The sequence below is a fragment of the Callospermophilus lateralis genome, chromosome 18 (assembly GCF_048772815.1).
Source record: "Callospermophilus lateralis isolate mCalLat2 chromosome 18, mCalLat2.hap1, whole genome shotgun sequence".
In the NCBI taxonomy this organism is placed as follows: domain Eukaryota; kingdom Metazoa; phylum Chordata; class Mammalia; order Rodentia; family Sciuridae; genus Callospermophilus; species Callospermophilus lateralis.
Window position 1 is genome coordinate 3,416,937 of NC_135322.1, and position 26,941 is coordinate 3,443,877.

The 26,941-nt window shown below is 45.0% G+C and overlaps 1 protein-coding gene across 1 annotated transcript; it reads right to left on the reverse strand.

The window, feature by feature from the left end:
- Positions 1 to 512: 512 nt before the first annotated feature.
- Positions 513 to 4,980, reverse strand: Znf331 (zinc finger protein 331). Its single transcript, XM_076838632.1, has 4 exons — positions 4,894 to 4,980; positions 4,586 to 4,670; positions 3,284 to 3,410; positions 513 to 1,918 (listed from the first exon to the last, which is right to left on the reverse strand). Exons 2-4 carry the CDS (start codon positions 4,622 to 4,624, stop codon positions 663 to 665), a joined length of 1,422 nt encoding a protein of 473 aa, XP_076694747.1. The 5' UTR covers positions 4,625 to 4,670; positions 4,894 to 4,980; the 3' UTR covers positions 513 to 662.
- Positions 4,981 to 26,941: the final 21,961 nt, after the last annotated feature.

Here is a 26,941-nt window from a genome sequence, read left to right on the forward strand (position 1 = left end):
AATAGAACCATTGATTTTCACTTTCTATATAATATTTAATAAGTTAGGTGAGACATTCACCACTATTATTGAATACCCTTGGTGTTAGATGATTTTGCCCAACTTAGGTTAATGGGAGTGTTCTGGGCACATTTCAGGTAGGCTGGGCTGACCTACGATGTTTGTTGAGTCAGGTGTATTAAATGCAGTTGTGAATGTCTTTTCAAGTAGGGTGGGTTTGTTGGGATATGACCCTACTGTGTGCCAAGGAGCATCTGTAATGCACAGGTGATGAGCAGGGTGCTGTGTGTCTCACCGGGGGTAGAGGTGGGTGGTGATAACTGGCAGGGGGATGGGTCATGGCTGACGGCCTCCTCACGTTACATCAGCAGAGTTGTTCCTAGAATGAACCTCAAACATAAAAAAGGTGGAATGGTATTGGCAAGCTCTGTGCATTTGCTCAGCCAACCTGTCCAGTAAAAATGACTGAGCATGTCGTACTCATTAAGAAAAGTGACTTCTCCAACTGTCCAAGTTTGCCTCTAGTATGACTTGTGATGTTCTGTAATTAGAAGGATGACCAGTGAGGGCTTTCTTATGTTAAATTAAACCATGGGTTCCTCATGTTGAGGAAGGAGTGAATGCAGGAGGGAGGCCTTGGAGTGTCGTGTATGTTGGGAGGTTCAGCTGTTATGTGTCTTCTGATGCTCTCTAAGATGGTTCGCATGGTTGAATACCTTTCCACAATCCTTACATGTGTACGACTTTGCAATATGTGTTTTCTGATGCTGTGTGAGCTGATGGCCGTGACTAAAGGCCTTCCCACACTCCTTACACTTATAGGGTTTCTCTCCTGTATGGATTCGCTCGTGTTTGACAAGGCTTGACCCATAAATGAAGGCCTTCCCACACTCCTTACATTTGTAAGGCGTCTCACCGGTATGGATTCTCTCATGCTGAGTGAGGTGGTAGCCGCAGTTGAAGGCCTTCCCGCACTCTGTGCACTTGTAGGGCTTCTCACCTGTGTGGATTCTCTCGTGCTTCACAAGACTCGAGCCCCAGCGGAAGGCCTTCCCACATTCCCGGCACTCGTGAGGCTTCTCCCCAGTGTGGATCTTCTGGTGCTGAGTGAGGTAGTTGACCCGCGTGAAGGCCTTCCCACACTCCTGGCATTCGTAGGGCTTCTCGCCAGTGTGGATCCTCTTGTGCTGGATGAGGCTGGAGCCGCAGATGAAGGCCTTGCCGCAGTCCTTGCACTCGTAGGGCTTCTCCCCGCTGTGGATCCTCTTGTGCTGGATGAGCTTGTACAGACGGCTGAAGGTCTTCCCACAGTCTTTGCACTCGTAGTCTTTCTCCCCGGTGTGAAACCGCTGGTGCTGAGTGAGCTCATCGCCACGCCTGAAGGCCTTGCCGCAATCCTTGCACTTGTAGGGCTTCTCCCCAGTGTGGATCCTCTTGTGGATGACGAGGCTGGAGCCCCAGCGGAAGGCCTTGCCGCAGTCCTTACACTCGTAGGGCTTCTCCCCGGTGTGGATCTTCTGGTGCTGAGTGAGCTGGTTGCCCCAGCGGAAGGCCTTCTTACACTCCTTGCACTCATAGGGCTTCTCGCCCGTGTGGATCTTCTGGTGCTGACTGAGCTGGTAGCCGCGGCTGAAGGCCTTGCCGCACTCCTTACACTCGTAGGAGCTCTCCTTGCCGTGCGGCCGTGCGTGGGGTCTCGGAGGGGTGCGGTCTCTGCTGGCAGGCGCCTTTCTCGAGTTGACTTTTACTCGACTGCGATTTCTCTCTTGAGAGCCCTGTGGGACTTCAGACTCACCTTCACGCATCCTGTTCGGGGAATGAGACTTACTTTGGCTACCTGAATTCCTTTTGTGAAGATTCATTTTGTAAATATTCTTCTGTATAGCTAAACTCTTAGCTTCATAGGATGATTCCAAATCTGAAAGAAAAACAACATATTTTCTTTACAGGAAAACAAAATCAAACCCAACCCCAAGCCAAAATCTAAAGGCCTTCAGTAGAACCTAAAGGGTCACCCAGAGCTCCTGGTAATGCAGATTCTACCCCGGCACCTCGACAGTCAAAGGGGAAGCACCGGAGTCATTGCCACTAACATCAAATAGGAAGAGCATATTGATGGCCAAGCCCCATGGTTTCCTGTCAGCTGACACATTTCAGTAAAAGGAATTAGAGGGAAAAATCTCAAAAGTGAAGATGAAACAAGAATACTCTGTGGATGATGTGATGGCATTCCTAGAAAATCCAAGAAAATCAAACGCAGAACGACTATGAAACAACATAAACATGTAGTTGGAGAGTTGTGCTTTTATACTCAGCCATAAAAAAGAATAAGTTTCTAACATTTGGGCAACACGGAGGAGCCTACGATAAGCCAGGCACAGAAAGATCAATGCCACACGTTCCCTCTCACGTGGAAGCTAAAGGAGGCGATCTCAGAAGTAGAGGGTAGAGCAGTGGGTACCAGAGGTGGCGGGGGTTGAGGTAGGTAGGTGAGGTTGGTAAAGGGGCACAAGATTGCTGTTGGACAAGAGGAGTGTGTTCTAGTGCTCCACACCACTATAGGGGAACTATAGTTAATCATGACTTATTGTATATGCCAAAATAGACACAGAACAGAGGACTTACATGCTTTGGCTACAAACACAGGATAAATGTTTCAGGTGGTGGATGTGCTAATTATCTTGATCTGATCACTATTACCACATACATGTATCAAAATATCACCCTGGAGCCCTGTGTGGGGTGTGTGCCTATAATCCCAGCGACTCAGGAGGCTGAGGCAGGAGGATCGTGAGTTCAAAGTCACTGTCAGCAACTTAGCGAGGTCCTAAGCAACTCAGTGAGACCCTGTCTCTAAATAAAATATAAAAAAGGGCTGGGGATGTGAATCAGTGGTTAAGTGCTCCTAGGTTTAATCCCCAATAACTACCTCCCCCTAAAAAACCAAATAACCTTGGGTCTGAGGTAGATCCACAAAGTACCAAAGACCATTAAGAGCAATTAACATGGTAGCCAAAGATTGAAGATGGCCATGGAATAAATACCCCAGAATTCCAATTCACCCCTTGGTTACTAAGGCAAAGAGATACACAGGAGGCCAGACAAAGATGGGAAGATAAGTGGCAGATGGGAAGATGAAGGTGTGTAATGTCCTCTTCCCTACTGCGAAACTCAGAACGTTCCCTTGGGAGCAGGAGGCAGACATTTGGCTAGTCTCCTGAAAGGTGTTCCTGAAAATCAGACGTTCCAGGAGGCAGAGGAAGACAGCGAGGAAACGACTTACTCAGTGAGACCAGGTTACTGTAGTTCTCCAACATGACATCCCAGTACAGGTCCCTCTGGGCAGAGGTCAGACAGGCCCACTCCTCCTGAGAGAAGTCTATGGCCACATCTGAAAATGTCACCGAACCCTGCAAACAGGATGAGAGGCAGAAAGGGCTTCAGGATGAGAGAAGAGACAGTGTCTTCCCTGGGGTGGGATAAATACAGTGGGTCACAGGAAGGCTGAGGCACCAGTGCCTGGGGGCAGGACCCTGGGTGTCCCCACACTGAGCCCTGCTGAGGCACGGGAAGCAGCCCACACCCTGACCTGCACCTGCCTGGGAGGAGCAGACAAGGCTGTCCCAGCTGTCCCTGAATTCACAGCAGAGCCTGCTTTGTCTTGTAAATGCCCGACCAGTGTGGGTTCCCACAGTATCCCCCCTCCCCCCCCCCCCCCCCGCTTTTTGGGAATATTTTTAGTTACAGATGGACACAATACCTTTATTTTATTTATTTATTTGTTTACTTATCTATTTCATTTTATTTATTTATTTATGATGCTGAGGATCAAACCCAGTGCCTCACACGTGCTAGGCAAGGGCTCCACCTCTGAGCCACAACCCCGACCTCTCCCCCCCACCTTTTTTTTAATCAGGTCTTTTATTTTAGAAGACAGGGCTTGGCATATTTTAATGTTTTCAGGCCTCAGATTCACCATCATGCCAGAGCAGACTTTGAACAGTGTTCCTCTGTAATGACAAAAGCTGATTCAGGTACAGTGGCTCAGGCCTGTAATTCCAGCTATTTGGGAGGCTGAGGCAGGATGATTGCAAGTTCAAGGTGAGCCTTAGCAATAGCAAGACCCTGTCTCAAAAATAAAATAGGGCTGGGGGTGTAGCTCAGAGGTAGAGCGCCCTTGGCTCACTTTCCAAGAGTGGGGGAGGGAACGTGATTTGTGTCCACAGGCCCTCCTCATAGCCACATCCAGTTCTGCCCAACTGTGAAAGCCACCCAGACCGGCATCTCTCTGCATGCTAAGATGAGATCAGCGGACCTGAAAGTTCCCTCCCTCCTGTGCACCCAGAAAAGAGGATCAGCAGAGAATCTGTCTCCTCTTGAGGTCAGCGGGACCAACATATTTAAGGCAGCAAGCCACAGACAGGACTGAGCACCCCTCAAGGGGCTTTGTTCCTGCATCACTTCAACAGTTCTCTGGAGAAAAGACTGAGTGTACGGGAGACCGAGTAAGCAGCTCAGGACAATTCACAACGATCCCACAAGCCTGACCGTCATATTCCAAGAATGAAAAGTAACACACTCTTACGTGGGCCATGGCGTCAGACCTCTGGGCTTGACTGGTCATCTTGGGATTTCTTCCACTGAAGACACAGAATCTGGGGGGGTCAGAGCTAGGAATGAAAAGAGAGACATAAAAACCACCTGCAGTTTGAGTTTCCAAATGACCTAATGTGACCTCACTCCTCACCCTTTCTTCCCAACATGCACATGAACATGACACCCTGGGGAAGGTGGAGGGGTACGGGACAAACCCAGGCCCTCCAGGAGCCCAGAGCCCAGCTGCACATGGCCTTGGCCACCAGATTCTGTTCTGTGAGGTAACCTGTGTCATACCTGATAGGAACGCCTTTCTTTGTTTCAGGTGGGGGCTGACCACACTGGAGAGAGCAACCGGCGATTCAGGGTGGACTGGGAGACACGGAAGCAGCTGACCTGGAGACTGAAATTAACCATACAGAAGATCAGTTGTGTCTCCAGGCTGAAGTCCACTACAGTACCACAATGCCGGAATCCAAAGCTGGAGTGACAGTACCAACTCATAGTGTGTGTTTCCTCATGGTTAACAGTGGAATAAAAAGATTATAAGCCATGACTGTCTCAATTATAAGGAAGATAATCAACCCAAACACCTAGTCATACATAATGATGAATGTAAGGTAGCTGTTGTTATGGAGGATCAAGAACATTACACATCCATTTAGGTTTCCTTCTTTCTTTCTTTTTTTTTGTGGTGCTGGGGATTAAACCCAGGGACTTGCTCATGGTAGGCCAGTGATATCCCAGGCCCCCATTTAATGTTTTCATAAAAGAAAGTTAAGTCTGCCCTTTCCCATTTGTTCTTAGGCTGAAGTTTGTGCTGTTCAAAATTGTTGCCTATATAATCAACACTAAAAACTTTCAGAACCTGATCTCAAGAATAAACTCTTAATCAAATTAGCAAAGGAGATTCTGATATATTACAGAAAACATGCTCCCTCTCCACAAGCACCCAGGAGAACAGAGACATGATTCTGCATCAAAAATCAAGCTCAGAGACTGATCTGAGAAGATGACAGCTTGAGAAATTAGCATCGAGTGAACAGCTGCATCGAGCGTTCTAAAGTGACAAGGGAGACTAGTGTGACTTTTGTTTGTTTCCTTTGTGGTGCTGGGGATTAATCCCAGGGCCTCATATGTGCTAGACAAGTGCCAAACCACTGAGCTATATCCTAGCTGTTTTTATTTTGAAACGGTATCTCACTAAGTTTCTCAAGCTGGCCTTCAAATCTGGGATCCTCCTGCCTCAGCCTCCTTAATTGCCAAGGTTACAGGTGTATGTATGAGCATTTTAACTGCTTCAAACCTATTCTTTTATGCTGGAAATGTTACTTATATTGCCCATATCTATTATTTGTGTTCATGAATCTTGCAGGTGTAATCTGTTCAGTCCCTACTTGTAAGGTACCTAGTGATATTGTAGCATTGTTCATCAGCACATACTGGGATGTACTCTGAAAAAAACAAAACAAAACATTAAAATCCTGAATTTAATTATGAACGATTGTTGGGAGGTCTGGAACATACCAAAATTTTAAAAGTGGTTTTCTCTGAATGGTACAATTAGAATTTTTTTTTTTTTTTTTTTTTTTAAGATGGGGTTTTGTAAGTTGCCTAGGCTGGGATGGAACTTGTGATTCTCCAGCTTCAGCTTCCCAGGTAGCTAGAGTTACAGGCATGGCCACTGTATCTAAGGATTGTGGATACTTTAAATTTCTTCTTTATGAGCTCCCTAGGGGTCTCAATTATTTTATAGCAGGTCAGTGTTAACTCCATTGCAAGAAATAACATGAAGAATAAAAAGGAGCCTTGGGGTGTAGCTCAGGAGTAGAATACTTGCCTAGCATGTGGGAGGCCCTGGGTTCAGTTCTCAGCAACACACACCCACACTTACACAGCTTGCCTACAACAAGGGTCACATTGGTAGGGAGCAGGTACACTGGAGTCTGAATAGACAGGTCTGTGTCAGGCATCATTGTCTCAAAGATATCCACATGGTAATTCTGGCACTGTGAATGTCACCTTAACGGCAAAGGGAAGTTAAAGTTGCAGATGGACTTAAAATTGCTAGCCTTTGAACTTTAAAATAGGGATGATTATCCAAAATTATCTCAGTGAGCCCAATGTAACCAAAAGGGTCCATAAGCAAAGGGTGGGGGGGTTAAGAAGAGAAAGATGTGATGGCAGAAGCAGGGTCAGAATGAGGTGACAGGAAGGACTTGTCTTTGTTGGTAAAAGAAGGGTCAGAAGCCACACAGGGCCAGCAGCTGCAGGAACCCTTACTAGGAACATGTCCAGAGCTCTGCCAACACCTTGGTCTCAGCTCAGGGAGGGTGATTTCAGATGTGTGACCACTAGGGCTCTGTTACCAATAAATCTATGGTAATTTTTTACAGCAACAAAGAAATTCGATATAAGGCCTAATATTGCAAAAAGGGTGTTGCTAAAATCATTATCACCTTCCTGTCCTGGATTATGTTTTCCCTGTCTTTGGAACACAAATCAGACCCTGAGCAAATAATGTAGCCAAGTTGCCTCTGCAGACTCCCCGCTGACTAAATGCTGTGTCCAATCAAAATGCCTAAATTGAAATCCTGTCCCCTAAGGTGAAGGCCCAGGAGTGGGGCCTTTGTAAGTGATTATGTCCAGAAGGTGGGATCCTCATAAGTGGCATTAATGCATTTACAAAAAGGGTCCTCAAGCCCTGAGCTCTCTTTATGCCATGTGAGGACACGGTAGGAAAGGGCAGTCTGCAATTTGAAGGCCTCACTCCAATGCAACCAGGTTTTCACCCTTATCTTGGCCTTCCAGCCTCAAAACTGTGCAAAACACACATCTGTTTTTTTCTTTTTTTTTTAGCCATCCAGACTGTGCACTTTTTAATTTTTTTTTATTATTTTTTTAGTTGTAGTTGGACACAATATCTTTATTTTATTTATTTATCTTTATGTGGTGCTGAGGATTGAACCCAGTGCCTCACACGTGCCAGGCAAGAACTCTACTACTGAGTTAAAACCCCAGCCTGAAGATAGATTTTCTGTTTTTGATACCAGTGATTGAACTCAGGGGCACTTGGCCACTGAGCTACATCCTCAGCCCTATTTTGTATTTTAGTAGGGTCAGGGTCTCACTGAGTTGCTCAGTGCCTTCCATTGCTGAAGCTGTCTTTGAACTCGTGATCCTCCTGTCTCAGCCTCCCTAGCTGCTGAGATTATAGTATGTGCCACTGCACCTGGCCCAAAGATACACTTTCTTAATGCCATGGATTCACAGTTTTTCTTTAAGGGGGAAAACACTGACATATTACTGTTTAACAAACACTACTGTATAATAAACATGGTATATGTGTGAGTGCATTTTATAATTTTGGAAAGTTAAAGATGGAGCTCAAGGAAGGGCCTCAGGCTGAGCTTCCTGAGCTGGGCTGTCTGAAGCTTTGGTTCACTGTATGACCTCTTAGTATACAGTCACATTCACATGGATGTGGCTCACTGTCTGTGAACACCCAGGCTCTCCACGCAGCCTCCAAAGCTGGCATGTCCTGAGCACTTATGCTTTAGGGGGCCACAATATGTTTTGAAGTGTATTAAATTTCATCCTCATCACAACTCTATTTTCAGAAAGCTAAAAAAGGTAGGAAAAAGATGGGTGTGGTAGCACACACCTGTAATCCCAGTGGCTTGGGAGGCTGAGGCACGAGGATCTCAAGTTCAAAGCCAGCCTCATGAAAAGCTAGGTGCTAAGCAACTCTGCAAGATCCTGTCTCAAAATTAAAGGGCTGAGGATGTGACTCAGTGGTTAAGTGTCCCTGGGTTTAATCCCTGGTTTAAAAAAAAAAAAAAAAAAAACAGAGGCAAGAACAATATGCTCTTGATCAACACCTTTAAGTCTCTTGTTAAGATCTAGGGAAAAATCATTCAAAACCAAGACATGTAACTCACCTGAACCTTGACTTCACGATGTGTGATTAGTCTTCCAACTGAGGATGCTTTCTCTTTAGCTGGATTGGGGAGAGAGGAAAACAAGAATGAGGCACCAGGGTTTTTCTGCTACACAAGCTAACATAGAAAACACACTTGGAGGTACATCTGTCCCTAGGTCCTGAACGTCTGAGAGTTCCCTGAGCACCAGGCTCAAACACTCAGGTTCTGGAACATGACGCAGCTCTGCTAGCTCAGGGTGATCGCCCACCACCTAAAAACCCGGCACTTTAGGCCATCTTCTTTCGTCCAGCTAGCCTGTGGGGAGGACACTTAGGACTCTGAAACTGTCATCTCACGACCATGTCTTTGTCCTTTTGGTCATTTTCATAAGGAGATTCAGGCTCTGATCTCTGTCCCCTGGGGCCCATGGCTCTCAGGTAGGTACTACTCAGTAGAAGCAGGAAGGAAACAAACTATAGGTTGCAAGATCACACATCTGTCATCACCAAAAATGCCATCTGCTGAAAAGCCACCAAAGAAGCACAAATCCGTGCCAGACATGGTCTCACAAACCTACACCCCACCACGGACTGTACCTCGGCCCGTCACACCCCGGGACACGGAACGCTCGGCCGCAGCCCACACACCTGTGGCTCCGGGAGTGGAGTGGTGGCTCCTGACGGATGCTTCCCGCCTCCCGCTGCCTGCGCAGAAATGGACAGCAGCCCACACGGTGGAGCCAGTGCGTTAACCTCTGCCTGGCGCCCCGCATCCCGGTGACGCACACAGCACACCTGCGTCACCGTTACCGGGACACAGCTCCGCGTCAGGGCTGCACGCCCCCACACAACATGTTGCTTGCGGTCCCTGCGACCCCGGGCCAGGACAGGCGCATGCGCAGAGCTCGGAGCCCCCCCCCCCCAGGCATCCTTGTGCGCGTGCACACACCCAGCAACACACGAGAACACGCTCGTTCCAACTCCTGCCTTGGGCCTCTTGGGGACGCTGCCCCGTGACATCGGAACTGCCTCGCTGCAGAGTGTGCGTTTCCATGGCACCCAGGCCTCGCACCGCTTCCCAGCATGCAGCGGGGGCCGCGCGGGAGGGGCCGCGGCAGACGCTGCGCGGGACATCCCACCCCCAGTGCCAGGGCGGGGGCCCACCGAGAAGCAAGAGGGCTTCAGACACAGGGCCCTGGCCAGTGCACAGGCGGCCCTCCGCAGGTGGGGTGGCCAGCGAGGGGGACGCTGGGCTAACAAACCAGGCAGTGCAGCCTGCGGCGGTGCCCAGTGCACCCGACCTCAGTGCAACAGCGCCCACCGCGTCCACGTCGCAGTAGGTGTGACTCATCGGGAGGCCATATCAAGTGCACGAGAAACGTGTGCAGGTTTATACAAACGCCACATTTTCTATAAAGGACTATCATCCTCAAAAAGGGGGCGGGGCAGTGAAACACCGTGTCCCTGAATGCCCGCCGCTCCTAAACCATGTATTTTTATTTGTCCTTTTTAGATACACATGACAGTAGAGTGCATTTTGACATACATTCATAGAGCATAACTTGCCATTCTTGGGGTTGTACATGATGTGGAGTTACACTGGCCTGTGTTCATACATGAACATAGGAAAGTGATGTCCGATTCATTCTACTGTCTCTACTATTCTCATCCCACCTCCCTTCTCATCATTCCATTTGTCTAATCCAATGAACTTCTATCCCCACCCCCTCTTATTGTGTTAGCGTCTGCATATCTTCATATCAGAGGGAACAACCAGCCTTTGTTTTTTTTGGGACTTGCTTATTTCACATACCTTGATAGTCTCCCGTTCCATCCATTTACCAGCAAACACCATAATTTTATTCTTCTTTATGGCCGAGTAGTATTTCATTGTAGGTGTGTGTGTATGTGTGTGTGTCTCACATTTCTTTCTCCATTCATCTGTTGAAGGGCACCTAGGTTGGTCCCATAGCTTGGTTATTGTGAACTGAGCTGCTATAAACATTAATGTGGCTGTGTCACTGAAGTATGCTGATTTTAAGTCCTTTGGGTATATACTGAGGAATATATAACTGAGTCAAATGGTGGTTCCATTCCAAGTTTTCTGAGGGCTCTCCATATTGTTTTCCAGAGTGCTTGCACAAATCTGCAGTCCCAACACCAGTGTTATGAGTGTACCTTTCCCCCCACATCCTTACCAACTTATTGTTACCTGTAGTCTTGATAACTGCCATATGACTGGAGAGGGAATCTCAGTGTAGTTTTAATTTGCATTTCTCTAATTGCTAAAGATGTTGAATTTTTTCATATATTTGTAGGTCATTCATATTTCTTCTTCTGTGAAGCGCATGTTCAGGTCTTTTGCCCATTTTTTGACTGGGTTATATGGTTTTTTTGTAAGTTTTTTGAGTTCTTTATATATCCAGGAGATTAATGCTCTATCTGAGGTGCAGGTGGCAAAGATTTTCTCCCATTCTGCAGGCTCTCTGATTCTTGATTTTACTTCTTGCACCTTAGGAGTCTTGCTGACAGGATGGAGAGTCCGGCCTACAGTTTCTTCTAGCAGGTGCAGCATCATTTGTCTAATTCCTATATCCTTGATTTACTTTGATTTTGTGGAGGGTGAGAGATTGAGGTTTAATCTCATTTTGCTACATGTGGATGTCCACTTTTCCCAGCACCATTTGTTGAAGAGACTATCTTTTCTCCAATATATGTTTATGTGATTGCCCCCTTTCTGCTCCCAAAATCCTAGCCAAGTGAATGAGAGCAAGTCTGGGCAGGAACGTCCAGATACACTATCTAGGAAGATACTAGATTTCTCTTATGCACACTGGGAACTAGGGCAAGTCTGTGTTACTGTGGAAACTACTTTTTTTTTCTTTTTTTTTTTTGGGGGGGTGTGTACCAGGGATTGAACCTAGGGGTGCTTAATCAGTGGACCACATCCCCAGCCTTTTTTGAGACAAGGTTTCTAAGTTGCTTAAGGCTCATTATGTTGCTGAGGCTGGCTTTGAACCTGTAATTCTCCTGCCTCACCCTCCTGAGATGCTGAAATTACAGGTGCATGCCACCATGCCTGGTAAAAGCTACTTTCTTGCATGTGCGCCATAACAGGTGCTCCTTGGGATGCTGGTCATACAAGCAAGCTCAGCAAACTGATGCCAACAATGTTGCTGCTTCCGAAGCCTAACAGGTAAAACCCCCCCGAGTGGGGACGGTTGCAGAACTGAGGGCACTGTGTCACTTGTCCAGCTAGCTGCCCTGGGCAGAGTGCTGTGGGGAGGGGAGGGGCTCTGCTTGCCAAAGCAGCACAAGGGTCAGAGGTAGGCTCAGCCTGTCACCACGGAACTCTCTGTGGCGCCGTCTCTGGCCTCTTTTTTTTCTTAATTTTGTTTTAAATGATGGGAACACATAAAAATATCTAAAACTGAAGCTTCTGGAAGAACCATTTGTTCTTGCCTGTCTTGTACCTCTCTTCAAACTTAATCTTGGCCTCCCGACGGGCCTACATTTAAGAGCAGGTCTCCGAAGACATCTTGTTGACGACAGTTTTGTCCAAGGGGATACCCACAGAGTACCTTGTGGGCATGAGGCGATTGTAATTATAAACTTTCACAAAAGACTTGATCTTTGACCTTTTGGTGATTTTTCTTCTTGCCCATGGAAGCTGTCACTTTGTGGGGACAGCAGTCGATTCCAGCCACCAGAGCCTGGCTGTAGGGGCGATCTGATGTGCCATCATCAATATCTTCACAATGACAGCTTTGCGTCCGGAGTGATCCCATCTCCCATGCTGTCTCCAGGCACTTTCTTTGGCATGTCTACAACCTACTCCACTGCCCTGGCACACCTGGGCAAAGGGCGAGACAAGGGACGTGAGAATGTGTGGATTTTGATATCTGCTCTTGCAGAGGAGGGACGGTGTGTGTGTGTGTGTGTGTGTGTGTGTGTGTGTGTGTGTATGTGTACTGGGGCCAATTCCACTACTGCTGGACAACTGTATACCTCATGAGTCAAACAAGTGATGTGTTCCTTTAACATGTGTGCATGTACTTGTAAATGATTAAAAGATTTGGAGTCTAGGCAAGCACTCCATTATTGAGTTACCTCCCCAACCCCCAACTTTTTTAAGTTTAGCCTTGAGTGTGATGGAAGAGTTCAGAAGATATTAATTTGGATTAATTTGCTGAAAACCTTTCCTTTGTTTCCTGGCACTTAGCAATACCCAAACCAGCTCTCTGATGTCTACACAGGGTCACATGTGGAGCACTGACTGGAATGTGGCTCCAATTCCAAACTGTGCCTTGTGAACACTGACGGCTCCCTCTGTGCTGCCTCCTTTCATGTGGTGAAGGGAGTGTGGATTGTACTTCTGCACCTGTGGTCGGACACGTTAGAGAGAGGAGGTAAGGAGGGAGACCTGAAGACCAGCTCTCCACCTGCCCAGGGCTCATGCGTTAGACCTGTTACTGCGAGATCCTCACAACAGTGAACCTGCCCAGCAGCTCCTGGAGCACCAGGCCTGCCATTCTCCGCAGGCCTCGACCAGGGGCTGCCTGAGCTTCCTCCTCAGCATCCCCCCTTTGGTGGGTTAAGACCATGTGAGGGAGCAGCTATGCCCTGGCATCATGCCTTCACCTCCAAGTTGGAATGTCGCGGGCTCTGGAGACCTCAGGCACTTAGCCATCGGAGTCTGACTAAAGACTCTACAGTTTGAAAATCATCAAGGAAATAAGTGTAGTTCACAAATGTATGCTTAAGCTTACTTAGAGGATTAATTTGTTTTGTGAAAAATATTTTTATTTTTTGAAATTTTTAGGTTTGTTTTGAGATAGAATCATGCTTTGTTGCCCAGGCTAGCCTCAAACCTGTGATCCCAGCCTCAGCCTCCCGGAGTGAGTGACTGGAATGTAGGAGTATGCCACAGCTCTTAGGCTTCTTTTTATTTTACTTATTTTTTTGCACCTGAAGCCAGGGCTGTTTTACCTACAATGCCAGCCCCTTTTTTCCCTACTTATTTACTTACTTTTATGACATGAGGGTTAAACCTATGGGCACTCTACCACTGAGCTGAATCCCGACCCTTTTTATTTTGAGATGGAGTCAAATTTGCCTTGCTTGGCCGGGAACTTGTGATTCTCCTGCCTTAGCTTTCTGAGTCCCTGAGACCACAGGTGTGTGCCACCATGCCTGCTTCTTTTTATTTTGAGACAGACTTGTTAAGGTGTGGAGGCTGGCCTTGAATTTGAGATTCTCCTGCCTTGTCCTCCCAAGTACCCGGGATTGCATATGTGATTGGCTAGGGGGCTTCTTATTAAATTAAGAGAATTATAGATTCATATACAGTTATGAGAATACTGAGATTCCTGTGTATCTTTCACCCATTTATACCAACTAGTAATTACATTATAGTTTAATATCACGACCAGGATGCCACCAGTGATATAATTCATTGATGTAACCTAGATTTGCCAGAGAATGAATAAATAAATTACGTATATACACATGTATATAACATTTTTTAAAATTTTTGTGGTGCTTGATATCAAATCCAGAACTCAAACATGTTAGACAAGTGCTATACCTCCCACTCAGCCATACCTCCAGTCCTCCAGGAAATAAAATTTTAAATAAAAACAAGGCCAGGTGCAGTGGTGCATGCCTATTATTCCAGTAGCTCGGGAGGCTAAGGTAGGGGGATCATGAGTTCAAAGCCAGCCTCAGCAGCTTAGCAAGGCCCTAAGTAACTTAGCAAGACCCTAAAAAGGGCTGGGGATGTGGCTCAGAGGTTAACGCCCCTGGGTTCAATTCCCAGTCCAAAAACCAAGCCAAACCAAAACAACAACAAACAAAACGCCAAACAACAGAGAAATATTTCACAGTGGGGGATAGAATATATAAACTACAGATTTATGTAACGTTATAAATGTGTTTACTAAGAATGATGTGAAATTCAAGATGAATCCCCAAGTGAAGCAGGTGGACTGTGAAAGGTCTGGATAACTTGGTAAGGGATATCGTGGTGAAATTAAGAATGCAGGCTCTGGGGCTGGGGATATAGCTCAGTTGGTAGAGTTCTTGCCCTGTATGCCCAAAGTCTTGGGTTCAATCCCCAGCACCACAAAAAACAAAAACAATACAAAAACAAAAAGAATGCAAGCGCTGACTTTCAGGATGTGATTCTAAGCTCTGACAGGTACTAAGTTGTGTCTGCTTCCTTATTAGGATAATTACGATAAGACACTATGAAGATTGAGATACTCTACACAGAACACGTTATGATTATTCAGTACAAATTGGGTGCTGATACTAAAAGTCAATAACATTAAACATCCCTTAATATATGTTTATGAATAAAATCCAAGCCGCCATTTCCTTCCTTTCTATGCTGGGGATTGGACCCAGGGTGCTTCACCACTGAGCTATACCCCCTGTCATTTTTAATTATTTTGGGACAAAAGCTTGCTAAGTTGCAGAGGCTGGCCTTGAACTTGTGATTCTCTTGCCTAAGTCTCTAGAGCTGCTGGGATTACAGGTATGTACCACGTCTGCCTGGCCATTTTCCTTTTTTTCTTGCATCAGAATATGTATGAGCTTCTTAAACCAGCTGCCAATATAATGAATGCAAACTAAAAACAACTTTCAGAGCCTGTTAAGAATGAAATTCATTTTATTTAGCAATATTGGCACAAATGATTCTATGACACACAAAGAGGAAATGTTCCCTCTCCACAAGCAAGCCGGGGGCAGAGGCATGATTCTGCATCAGAAATGAAGCTGAGAGATTCTAATTTGAGAAGATATCAAATTGGGAACATTGGTAAGAGACTTGAATTGTGCACTCCCTTTGATGAGGGAGGTTTGTGTGAATATTCTTAATTACTCCCTCTTCTTTTTTACATATTCTAAATTTACTACTTGTATAGTGTATATATTTAAAGCACCAGGACCCAGTAATGATTTATGTTTTGTGAAACAAACTAGAAAATCATAGAAAATCTAATTCTGAAAGGCTGTATTTTTTTAATGTTTTATCATGGGATTAGTTTCAAACCATGACACTAATCCTATAAAGTATAACAAGTGAGTGATTTTTTAAAAAAAATTTGTCTTTAGTTGTTGATGGACCTTTATTTTATTTGTTTTTATGTGGTGCTGAGGATTGAACCCAGTGCCTCACACATGCTAGGCAAGCGCTCTACCACTGAGTTTCAGCCCCAGCCCATGTAAGTGGTTTTGATGAGAAGACAAATTACTAGTACCGAAGGGCAGAGGCCAAGCAGTGCTACAGCCTTTTGAGGCTGGGAAGGTAGGGAAACATTTTGAGACAGAAGCTTGCTAAGTTGCTTGGGTTTGGAATCTTTTTTTTGGTTGTTGTTCTAATCCATTAATTATTATTATTTTTGTGTGGTACTAGAAATTGAATCCATGGCACTGTACCACTAAGTTATATCCCTAGCCCTTTTCAATTAATTAATTAATTAAATTTTGCAGTACTAGGGATTGACCCAGGGGTTCTTTATCACTGATTGACATATCCAGTTGTTTTTATTTATTTTAAAATTTGAGACGGAGTCTTGCCAAGTTGCCCAGGATGGTCTTGAACCTGTACTCCTCTTCCCTCAGTGTCCTGAGTTGCTGGGATTACAGGTGTGTGCCACCATGCCTAGCAAATTACTGATGTTTTAAGCCACCAACTGTGTGTGTTTGTTTCAGCAGCAAAGGAAATGAACACAAGCTCTAACACTGTAAAACTGATTCAAACAAGTTTTCTCCCTGAACTTGAACATCTTTGACCACATCTCAGCTGCCGAATAATACCCTGAACATAACAGAGCAACTCTCTGCCTGAGCAGACTGAGCCAGGGGGCTGTGCGGAGCAGACAGAGGTGTTCAGTGATGAGAATGGTCTCTCCACACCTAGCCACCTTCCTTTCCTAACTGTACTGAAGACCAAGTAAATGTTACGTTGGGTCTGATACCTATAAAGTGTCTCATGAAAGGAGAATTTCAGATGGTTAAAAATTTTCATGCACACTATGATTTATGACTATTAACATTCCATAATTTTATCCTGTTTAACACTTCACCTCTAGGTAATGTCAACATAAAAAACAAGAAATGTCCCAATAACAGACACAGTGGGGACTCTAAGGAGCTCTGACAATGAAATGTCACATTTTGTCCTGGAGAGGGAGCTGGAACAGATGATCTTTAGGTAAGAAGGGAAACTTGAGTAAAGCATGGAGCTTAACTTATATGACGAGTAGAAAGTGGGCTATTAATTATCACTGTGCCCCATATTCTTAACTCTGGTGTAGGAAACTCTTTGTAATATTGGTTGATCTAAAAGTGGTCAAGTAAAATTCATGAAAAGTGGAGAGTGATGTCAGCATTGTGGCTGGATAGGGGGTCCCTGCTTTGTGTCCCCCCCCCACCCCCCGTAGGCGGGAGGCTCTGTGGGTGCTTAGAAGTTCAAGCAGGAATATGTGATACCCTGATGGAGCCCAAGACAGGAAGAGTGTCTCAGCTCAACATCCCTGTCACTATGTGGGGACTGCCACATTCCCCTCTGGCCTTGATTCTGTTGCCAAAACTTGCTAAAGATGGGCTCAGGCAGAGTAGGGCACAGTAGCGCCTCATGTCCTGGCTGTGTATCTAGCAAGTCTGCAGATGTTGGTAACACAGCAGATGAGGTGTTGGCCCTGAGTCTCTTACCTGGCCCCTCTCTGCTATGGCTGTGGAGTGGTTGTGCCAGTTTGAGGACCTTGAGGGAGGTATACCTGGTCAGTGCTCCTGTAGGCTGACCTGCTGAGCTCAGTCACACTGTTGTATCTGAAAGCAGCCACAGAAATCAGCTCCAGATCATTTCAACTACAGTAACACAGGAGGCTCACCTGTGCAGGAAATTCTGGGACACACACCCACTGTTGCCCCAGAGAGAGGTCTGAAGGCCTGGATCTTGGCTGTTGACCCTGAAGCAGCCCTAACATTTGGTTCCAGACACTCAGTTGTACACCATGCCAATACTGCTCGTCCACCCAGGGGCTAGACAATGCCACACCCATCTGTTACTTAGTAATAGGACTGAGCCTGTGGACCCTGGAGAGTTCCAGGTGCCACCTCAAAGGGCAAGGGTCGTGGAGACAGATGATATACCTAGGAGCAGAGAGGACCTGTGGGCTGTAGAGTACCTGGAGAAAGGCCTGAAAGCACAGACCCCAGTGGGAACTCAGTGGTGGCCGAGTGACTTGGCTCATCCTCCACTCCTCAGTGCCCCGCGGAAGTCACTCAGCCTGGAGTCCTAAGGATTAGTGTAATGTAAAGAAACGCCACGTAAAGACTGGAAGTGGGTATGCTCTCTCAAGTGCACAGACCCCAGTCGAAGGCTGCAAGGAGAAGGGAGAACTGGGAAAATATGACACCAACCAATGAAAGGAATAAAGCTGTAGTTACCACCCAGAAGAAATGGAGAGCTGGCTGGGAACAGTGGCCACACCTGTGATCCCAGAGACTCGGGAGGCTGAGGCATGAGGACCACAAAGTTCCAGGCCAGCCTGGGCAACCTAGGGAGACCCTGTCTCAAAATAAAAAATAAAAAAAGCTCATGGTCTAGCACCCTTGGGTTCAATCCACAGTACCAAAGGAAAAGAAAATAACGAAAACAATGAAACAAAATCCCCCCCAAAATCTATAAACTGCCTGAAAAAGAATCTAAAACAGTCACCTCACAGGAGCTCAATGAAATGCAGGAAATAGACAGCTAAATAAAATCCAGCAAGCAGGGCACGGAGGTGTACTCCTATAGTCCCAGATACTTAGGGGATGAGTTGGGAAGATAGCTCGCCCTGGAGTTTGAGACCAGCTTTGGCAAACAGCAATGCCCTTGTCTCAAAAGACAAACAAAAATTAACATGAGAGCCAGGTAGTGGCACACACCTGTAATCCCAGAGACTCAGGAGGCTCAGCTAGCAGGATCACAAGTTTGAGGCCAGCCTCAGCAACTTAGTGAGAACGAGTCTCAAAATAAAAACTAAAAAGGGCTGGGGACATGGCTCAGGGGCTGGGGCTATAGCTCAGTGGTAAAGTGCTTCTAGGCTCAAGCCCCAGTACCCCTTCCTTCCCCCAAAATATCATCAGGCAAAAAATGCATAAAGAAAAAAATTGAGAGGGACTGGGCGCAGTGGCACATGCCTATAATACTAGTGGCTCTTGAGGCTGAGGCAGGAGGATCACAGGTTCAAAGTCAGTCTCAGCAACTTAGTGAGGCCCTGTCTCAAAATAAAAAAAAGAATTGGGGATGTAGCTCAGTGGTTAAGCATCCTTTGGTTCAAACTCTGGTACTGGAAAAAATAAATAAAAGAATTGAGGGGGACATACAAATATTTTTAGGGAGTGGATAAATATTAAGAGGAGAGGATCACAATTGTCAAAACAAGAAAAACTGTTGGATGGAATGAGGTGTTTGTAAAAAGGAGGTGTAGGCATCGCTGAGGGCACCTGGGAGGGCATGCGTATGCCTGAAATTGGGATCTGTCCCGGCAAACTGTGCAGGTGAGCAAGAGAAACCACACCTAAGAAAGGAAAGAGGAGAAGGGTTTCCTAGGAAGAAGGATATGAAAGAAAGCCCTGAAGTGAACAGGAAAAAAGTTAGGGTGAAAGCTGGGTCCAGAAGGGGCAGAATGGAGGACCAGAGGTCTGGCCTCTCCAAGGCAGGAGGGTTGTTTAGGGGTAGGGTTCAAGTGGCCCTCCTGACTTGTCACTCTTGCCCCTAGATCCATGGAACCCTGTGAAATGACTGCTGCCCAATTAAAAAAAAAAAAAAAAGATGAAGTACCTTTGAGATAATATCAAAGTAAAAAATTTACAGATTATTCACATTCGATAAGGAGAAGAAAGAGAGAAAGAAGCAGAAAGCAATTTAAATTCTACATGTCAACTTCCCAAATCTTGGTTGGGATTTGGGTACCCAGTTCAGGACATTAAAACAACTCTAAGCAAGACTGATCCAAAGAAGAATATTTTGAAATACATTATAATAATCGAACTATCAAAAGTCAAATACAAAGATACTGGAGAGTGGTGACAGATAGGAGGCTCATCACGTTCAAGGGAAACTCTGTGAGGCTAAAGTAGACACTTGACAGAGACTTTGTGGGCCAGGAGGGAGTGAAATGATATGTTCAAAACAGAGAGAAAAAACGTCCACTCAGGGAGAGTATTCCCAGCAAAGCTGTCCTTCATAAATGAAGACAATGACATTTCAGGACACAGAATAGCTGAGAGTCCATCACCCTGCAATCTGCTTTATAAGAAATGCTAGAGAGTTTAAGTGGAAACAAAAGGATATTAAGCAACAACATGAAAACACAGAAAAGTATACAACTCACTAATGAAGGTAAGTGCACAAAACTCTAATTCTGTAATGGTGATATATTCAGGAGAGTGGGGTAGGAGGGGCCGAGTTGGAGGCAACAAACAAATACCCCAACCATCAAAAGATAGCTGCAAGACGGCTGCAATGATCTGTTGAAGGGTACACAATTTATAAGGTGTAAAATCTGACTTAACATAATATGGGCATTATGTTATAATTCCCCCCCCATGCTAAGTTGTTATCAGCTTAAACTACAATGTTACAACTATTAAAGATGCTTTATGTAGTCCTATGGTAATGACAAATAACAGAGTGTCTGGAAGATACATAAAAGGTAAAGGACCAAAACATACTACCAGCCACACGAAATCCCTGTGGCTTGGAGGATGAGGCAGGAGGATTGAGGTGCTAAGCAACTCAGTGAGACCCTGCCTCTAAATAAAATAAACTTTACACCAAACAGACCTAATAGACACAAAATAGGGCTGGGGATGTGGCTCAGTGGTAGAGTGCAACATACTACCAGAAAAACTGAACATTTAGAGAACAGCCAAGATTGAAAAAAAGAAATACAATAGTAAACAAAGATCAGGAAGATCCTAAATTCAAAGCCAGCCTCAGCAATTTAGCAAGACCCTAAAAATTTGGTGAGGGGCTGGGGATATAGGTCAGTTGGTAGAGTGCTTTCCTAGCATGCATAAGTCCCTGGGTTCAATCCCTAGCACGTGCGCATGCACACACACACACAAAAAAAAAAAAGAAAGAAAGAAAGAAAGAAGGGCTGGGGATGTGGCCGAGTGGTTAAGTGCCCCTGAGTTCAATCCCTGGTACAAAAAAAAAAAAAAAAAGATAATAATAATAATTCCAGTAATATGTTCCTTGCAAGAAACACACTTTAGCCTTAAGGACAGACAGAGAAAAGTAAAGGGAGGGGAAAAATATTCCAGACAGGAGCAGCTACATCTATGAGACAAAAAAGAATTTGAAACCTGTGGAAAAAGCAAAGGTCATTCTATAATCGGAAAGGTATCAATTCCTCAAGATAATTTATTATTAGTAAATATATTTGCCACCCTTGACATCAGAGCACCTAAATAAATTCAGCAAATATTAATGAATATGGATAAAAATAGACTGCAATACAGCAATAGCAGGGGACTTCCATATCCTATTTCCAACAGTAGTCAGATCATCCCGACAGAAGAGTCAGGAAACTTTAGGCTGGAATTAACTTTACAACAAACAGACCTAATAGACACATACATAACACCCCATCCAACAGCAGCAGAATACACATTCTCAAGTGCACACAAAACCTTGCCCAAGATATGTTTAGTCACACAGCAAGTTTTAGTTAATGTTAGAAGCTGAAATTAAATCATGTATCCTTTCTGTCTATAGCATTATGATCCTGGAAATCAATAACAGAAAGAATGCTAGAAAAGTTTAAATTATGTGAAAATTTAAAAAAAAAACATGATCATAAACACTAATGGCTCAAGGAAGACAATAAGAGTGAAATTAAAGTATATTCTGAGAATCTGGGTGTGGTGGCGAGTGCTCGTAATCCCAGAGACTCAGGAGGTTTAGGCAGCAGGAACACAAGTTTGGGCCAACCCCTCAGTTCAGTGAGGCCCTAAAAAAACAGCTGATATGTTGCTCAGTGGTAAAATGACTCAGGGTTTAGTCCCTAGTACCAGAGACTAGCAAATTGAACTCACAAGCACATTAAAAGGAACATTTAACATGATCAAGTGGGATTTATCCCAGGGATACAAGTATGGTTCTACATACATCAATTTATGAAAGTGATACACCAAATTAATAGAAGGAAGGACAAAAGCCACATGATTATCTCAAAAGATGCAAAAAAAAAAAAAAAAAAAAAAAAACCAAAAAAAAAAACCCTCAACACAGTAAGGTTATATATCTCAAGCACACAGCTAACATCATAATGAAGAGCAAAGCTGAAAGCCTCCATTCAGGATCAGGAACAAGACAGAGATGCCCCCTCTTACCATTTCTAATCAAAAACAGGACTAGTTGTATCAGCCCAGAGAAATTAGGCAAGAAAAAGAAATAAAAGGCATCCAAACTGGAAAGGAAAAAATTGTTTGCAAATGACATGACCCTAAATTAAAAAAACACAATAGAAGCTATTAAAAATAATAAATGAATTCAGTAAAGGCACAGCATACAAAAAACAGAGAAGTCAGTAGCATTTCTGTACACTAACGTCAGTACCATTTCTATACACTAACAATGAACTATTTGAAAAGGAATCAAGACAGCAGTATCATTATAGTATCAAAATACAAAAACACCAAACCAAAACAAACAAACAAACCCACTTAGGGATAAATCTCATCTAGGAGTTGATCTGTATGTGGAAAAGTATAAAACATGGTTGAGAGAAATGGAAGAAAACACAAATAAACAGAAAGATGGCCCTCATTTATGGTTTGGAAAAATCAATATAGTTGAAATGGCCACATTTACCAAAGTGATCCACAGTTTCTACAACCCTGCCACTTCTCTCTCTCTCTCTCTCACACACACACACACACCACACACACACTCTTTCCTAAATTTTGCAAGGAATCACAAAAGATTCCAAATAGTCAAAGCAACATTGAGCAAAAAGAACAAAGTGAAGCCTTCACACTACCTGAACTTGAAATCCACTACAAAGGTACAGGTTTTGTACTCACACATAACAGCCTGGTATGATTCAATCATTCCCACAATATATACACTAATCAAAACATCAAGTTGCACATCATATTTATGACTTGTCATTTGTCAGTTAAATAAAAATTTTGAAACACCAATGTTGCTTAAAAAATGAACAATTACAATAACCCATTACTCTCATGTCCAAGAAATCTAGTGCCGGTTCCATTTAAAATCCAGTCCCCTCTCCTTCAAACCACACACTAATATAAAGCACTAGATTTAGCTTCTAGGAGGCATAGAAAATACCTTCAGATTCTTAGAAAGGCAGAGCTCACCAGGAAATGTGAACAATTTTCCAAATGAGTCTGTGAATACCCTGGAGAGAGTCGGTCAGAGGAGAATACATTGAGGCCACTGCATGGCCCTGACACGTCCTGGGGAGGAATTACTGGGATAAGATGCTTTTAGGAAAGACATTTAAGACCAAGGAAAGTAAAAGTCCTAAAAGTAATCTTAACACAAGTCATTTAAGGAACAAAAAGGAAACTCACCTGAACCTTGACTTTCAGATGTACAAATTGTTTTGCCTTATGTTGCCTTTTTTTTTTAAAGCTGGCCTAGGAGAAAGAGGAGAATGAAGCAACAGCAGTGACTTTTTGGAGCACAGGCCACCTTAGAAAATACACGTGAAGGAAGAGTTGTCCCAGGCCATAGTAAAATCAACAAGAAATAAGAGGGCCAGAGATCTCTGGGGTCCAGGACAAAGTTCCTGTCCTGAAGCACGGGGCTGAGCCTGCCTCCCACATCAGGGACCCGTGCCCAGAGGGCAGGAAGTATAGACCTGGGGCTTTCTCCTGTCACTCAGGATCCTGCTCAGAGGCAGGAGAGCACTTGCTTCTCCAAAACTTGTCACCTCCCGACCATGTGTCTTTTGGGAAGGGGGATCGAACCCAAGGCCTGCGTGCTAAGCACCAGCTCCACCCCTGGGCTCCACTCCAGCCCATCCGGGTCCCTGTCGGTCATCGTTGGGGCAGGTATGCGGACACAGGTGAGGGCAGAGACCGCGGGGGAGAACAGGCCACCCAGCGCACGTTGCCGCAGGTCCCGGGACCTCGCGCGCTACCGGCCACACCCACTGCCGCCGGGCCGGCCGGCCTCCGAGGGGGGCGCTCCCTCACCCGCACACCTCTGCGCCCTCCGACCCGTTGTCCCGAGGCCCCGCACACACCTGTGTCGCAGCTGAAGCTACAAAGCCCGGCGGTCAGCCCAGGCTTGAAGGCACCAGGCAGGCTGGAGGCTGCGTCACAGGCACAGCCGCTCACCTAGCGCGTTCCCATGGACACCAATGACGCCCACTCACGCACCTGTGCCATGATTACGGGGACAGCGGACAGCCCGCGTCACTCCCGCCCACGCCTGCCACCAGCTAGGCTAGTGCGCATGCGCACTGGCCGCGACCGGGGACCGGCCACCGACACGTTGGCCCACCGCGGCAACCTGCGCATGCGCAAGGTGCCTCCCCGTACACATGCGCCCGCGCACCCCAAAGGCCCCAGAACACGGACGGTGTCCTTAGAAACCCGGGCCGTATCCATGGGAACCGGGCTGAGCACCAGCGACCTGGCGCGCTGCGCAGGGGCCCCCGGGAGGCGAGGGGTGAGCGCGGCACCCTGCGCGGCACGTGCCCGGGCAGGCGTGTCGGCGGTCCCAGAAGGCGGGGCGGCGAAGGTGGCCTGGGTTGTGGGTCGGGGACCCGTGGAGACACCTCAGCCGCAGAGCACACCCGGGAGGTGGATGCCACCCACGGCCGTGACTTGTGAACTTGGAACACGCACCGCAGATGGGTCGCCCGCTCCCGCTACGTGCTCACTAACTGGGGAAGGGCTTGTCACGAATCCCCAGCGGAAGAAGGTGTGGCAAAAGGTGTCTGCAGAGCTGGGGAGTGGCTCTGTGGAGTGCTTGAACACAGGCTTTGTGTATGACCAGATGTGAATCTGAGTAGTGACAGGTACTAACCCAGTTGTTTCCTTAATGGCAAAGGTGGGCTAAAAATACCACAAAGTATGGATTTCCTAACTATTATGTGAAAGAATCTACAAAAAATACGCAGTTCATGTTGGCCATCTCTCGTTCAGAAATCAAAATCCCAAAATGCTCAGGATTTTCTGGATTTAGGATTTGATTTTTTAATACTGGGGATCGAACCTAGGGGTGTCTACCAGTCAGCTATACACATCTCCAGTCCTTTTTATTTTTTGAGACAATGTCTCACTAAATTATCCAGGCTGGACTTGAACTTGCAATCCTCCTGTTTCAGCCTCCAGAGTTGGTGGGATTACAGATGTTACCCAGGAAAAATCTATACAAATATCCCCAATTCTGAAAAACTCCAAAATCGTAAGCACTTCTGTTCCCAAGTATTTTGGATAAAGTATACTAAAAAACTAACTTTTTTTTCATTTCTTTTTCTTTTTGTACTACTGGGGATGGAACCTAGGGCCTTGGGCATGCTAGGCACAAATGCTCTACTAATGAGTAATATCCCCAGGTCATTAATATGTAATTTAATGTAGGTTAGCTATTATTTTGAGATCAATAACATCACACATTCCTTAATTATTTTTTGGGGGGGGATGGAGATACCAGGGATTGAACTCAGGGGCACTTGACCGCTGAGCCACATCCCCAGCCTTTTTTTGTATTTTAGAGATAGGATCTCGCTGAGTTGCTTAGTGCCTCATTTTTGCTGAGACTGGCTTTGAACTTGCGATCCTCCAGAGCGTGATCCATTGTGCCTGGCCTTAATCCATTTTTATAAAAGAAATTAAACTCAATTTCCCTTATGCTAAAAAGGACATGCTTCCCAATTCTGCTGTCTAATTAATCAATGCTAAATAAAAACAACTTTCAGAGCATGATTGTTAAGCATGAGATTCTTTTTAATTAGCAAAATAAGTAAAACAGATTCTAAGACACAGAAGGAGGAATTGTTTCCTCTCCATCTGCAACCAGGGAGACAGGGACATGATTCTTCATCAAAAATCTAGCTCAAGGAATGACAAGATTCTAAATTGAGAACACTGGCAAGAGACTGAATCATGTGATCTAACTGATATGAAAGACTTATGAAAACATTTTAAACTATTGTCATCTTAAACATTCTTCATAAATCTTGGACTTTTTCCTTGTATATATTTTTATTATATATGTAATCCCAGTAATGTCATTTCTAAAAATTTCTCTTTGTAAGGCATCAGATCAATAATTATTATGTTCTGTGGGGAAAAAAAAAAAAAAAAAAAAAAACCATCAGAAAAACCCCCTAAAATCCTGGATAACCTAATTCTGAAAGGATGTCTTGATCATTTGTTGCTGTGGGATTAGCTTCAAATAATGTATTTCTTATCCTATAAGGTGTGAATATGAGGTTTACCAAAGCAAGAGAAATATCCCTGGTGCACCCCTTCCCTCACAAGCTCACAGGTATAATGTGACCCATCTGCAGCAGGGATTCCTTTTACAAATTAAGATCTGGAGAGTCTTTGACTCATTTACTCGATCAGTTAGAAGGATTTTATACTCTGGAAATAAACACAGCCATGCTTAGAGGGGGAGTGAGGATCGGAAACACATATGAAAATAGCAATGATTAGCAGTGTATAGTACTACTATGGGTAATTTCGACATTCTTTTTCTTTTTGTTTTGTTTCTGTGGTGTTGGGGATCAAACTCAGGGCCTGGTGCATGCAATGCAAGCACTTTACCAACTGAGCTATATCCCCAGCCCAATTCTGACATTCTTCATGAACTCTTTAGGGGCCTCAATTTTTTTTTTTTTTTTTGCAGCAGAAATTCATTAGTCCCATTATAAAATATGTAATTTAAGGAAGACCTAATAAAGAAGATTAAAAAAGTAGGAAGACCAGATTTATGGGGAATCTGGTGTCTTTTCATCATTAAGGAGAATGCATGTAGAAGCCTGTGGTAGGCATGGATGTGGCTCATCATCTATGAACACCAAGGCTTTCCACACAGCCTCTGCAGGAGGCATTTACTGAGCACTTATGCTCCAGTGGCTCATCTCTGGGCTTGCGATATATTAACACATTTTGTCTTCATCACAATCTTTACAAAACTCAAAAATCCAGGAAAAGGATGGGACAGGATTGAAATTGATGTAACAGATCAGGATAGCAACTACTGGCCACAGGCCAAATCCAGTCTCAGTCTGCTATGGATAGCCAGAGTTGATGAGCATTTTAAAAGTGTTTATAAATGGAAATATACAAGAAGGGAGAGGGAGCATAATTCTTTCCTGAAATGTGAGCTGAGCACAGTAACTTCCATTCAAAGAGTACAGTATGGGG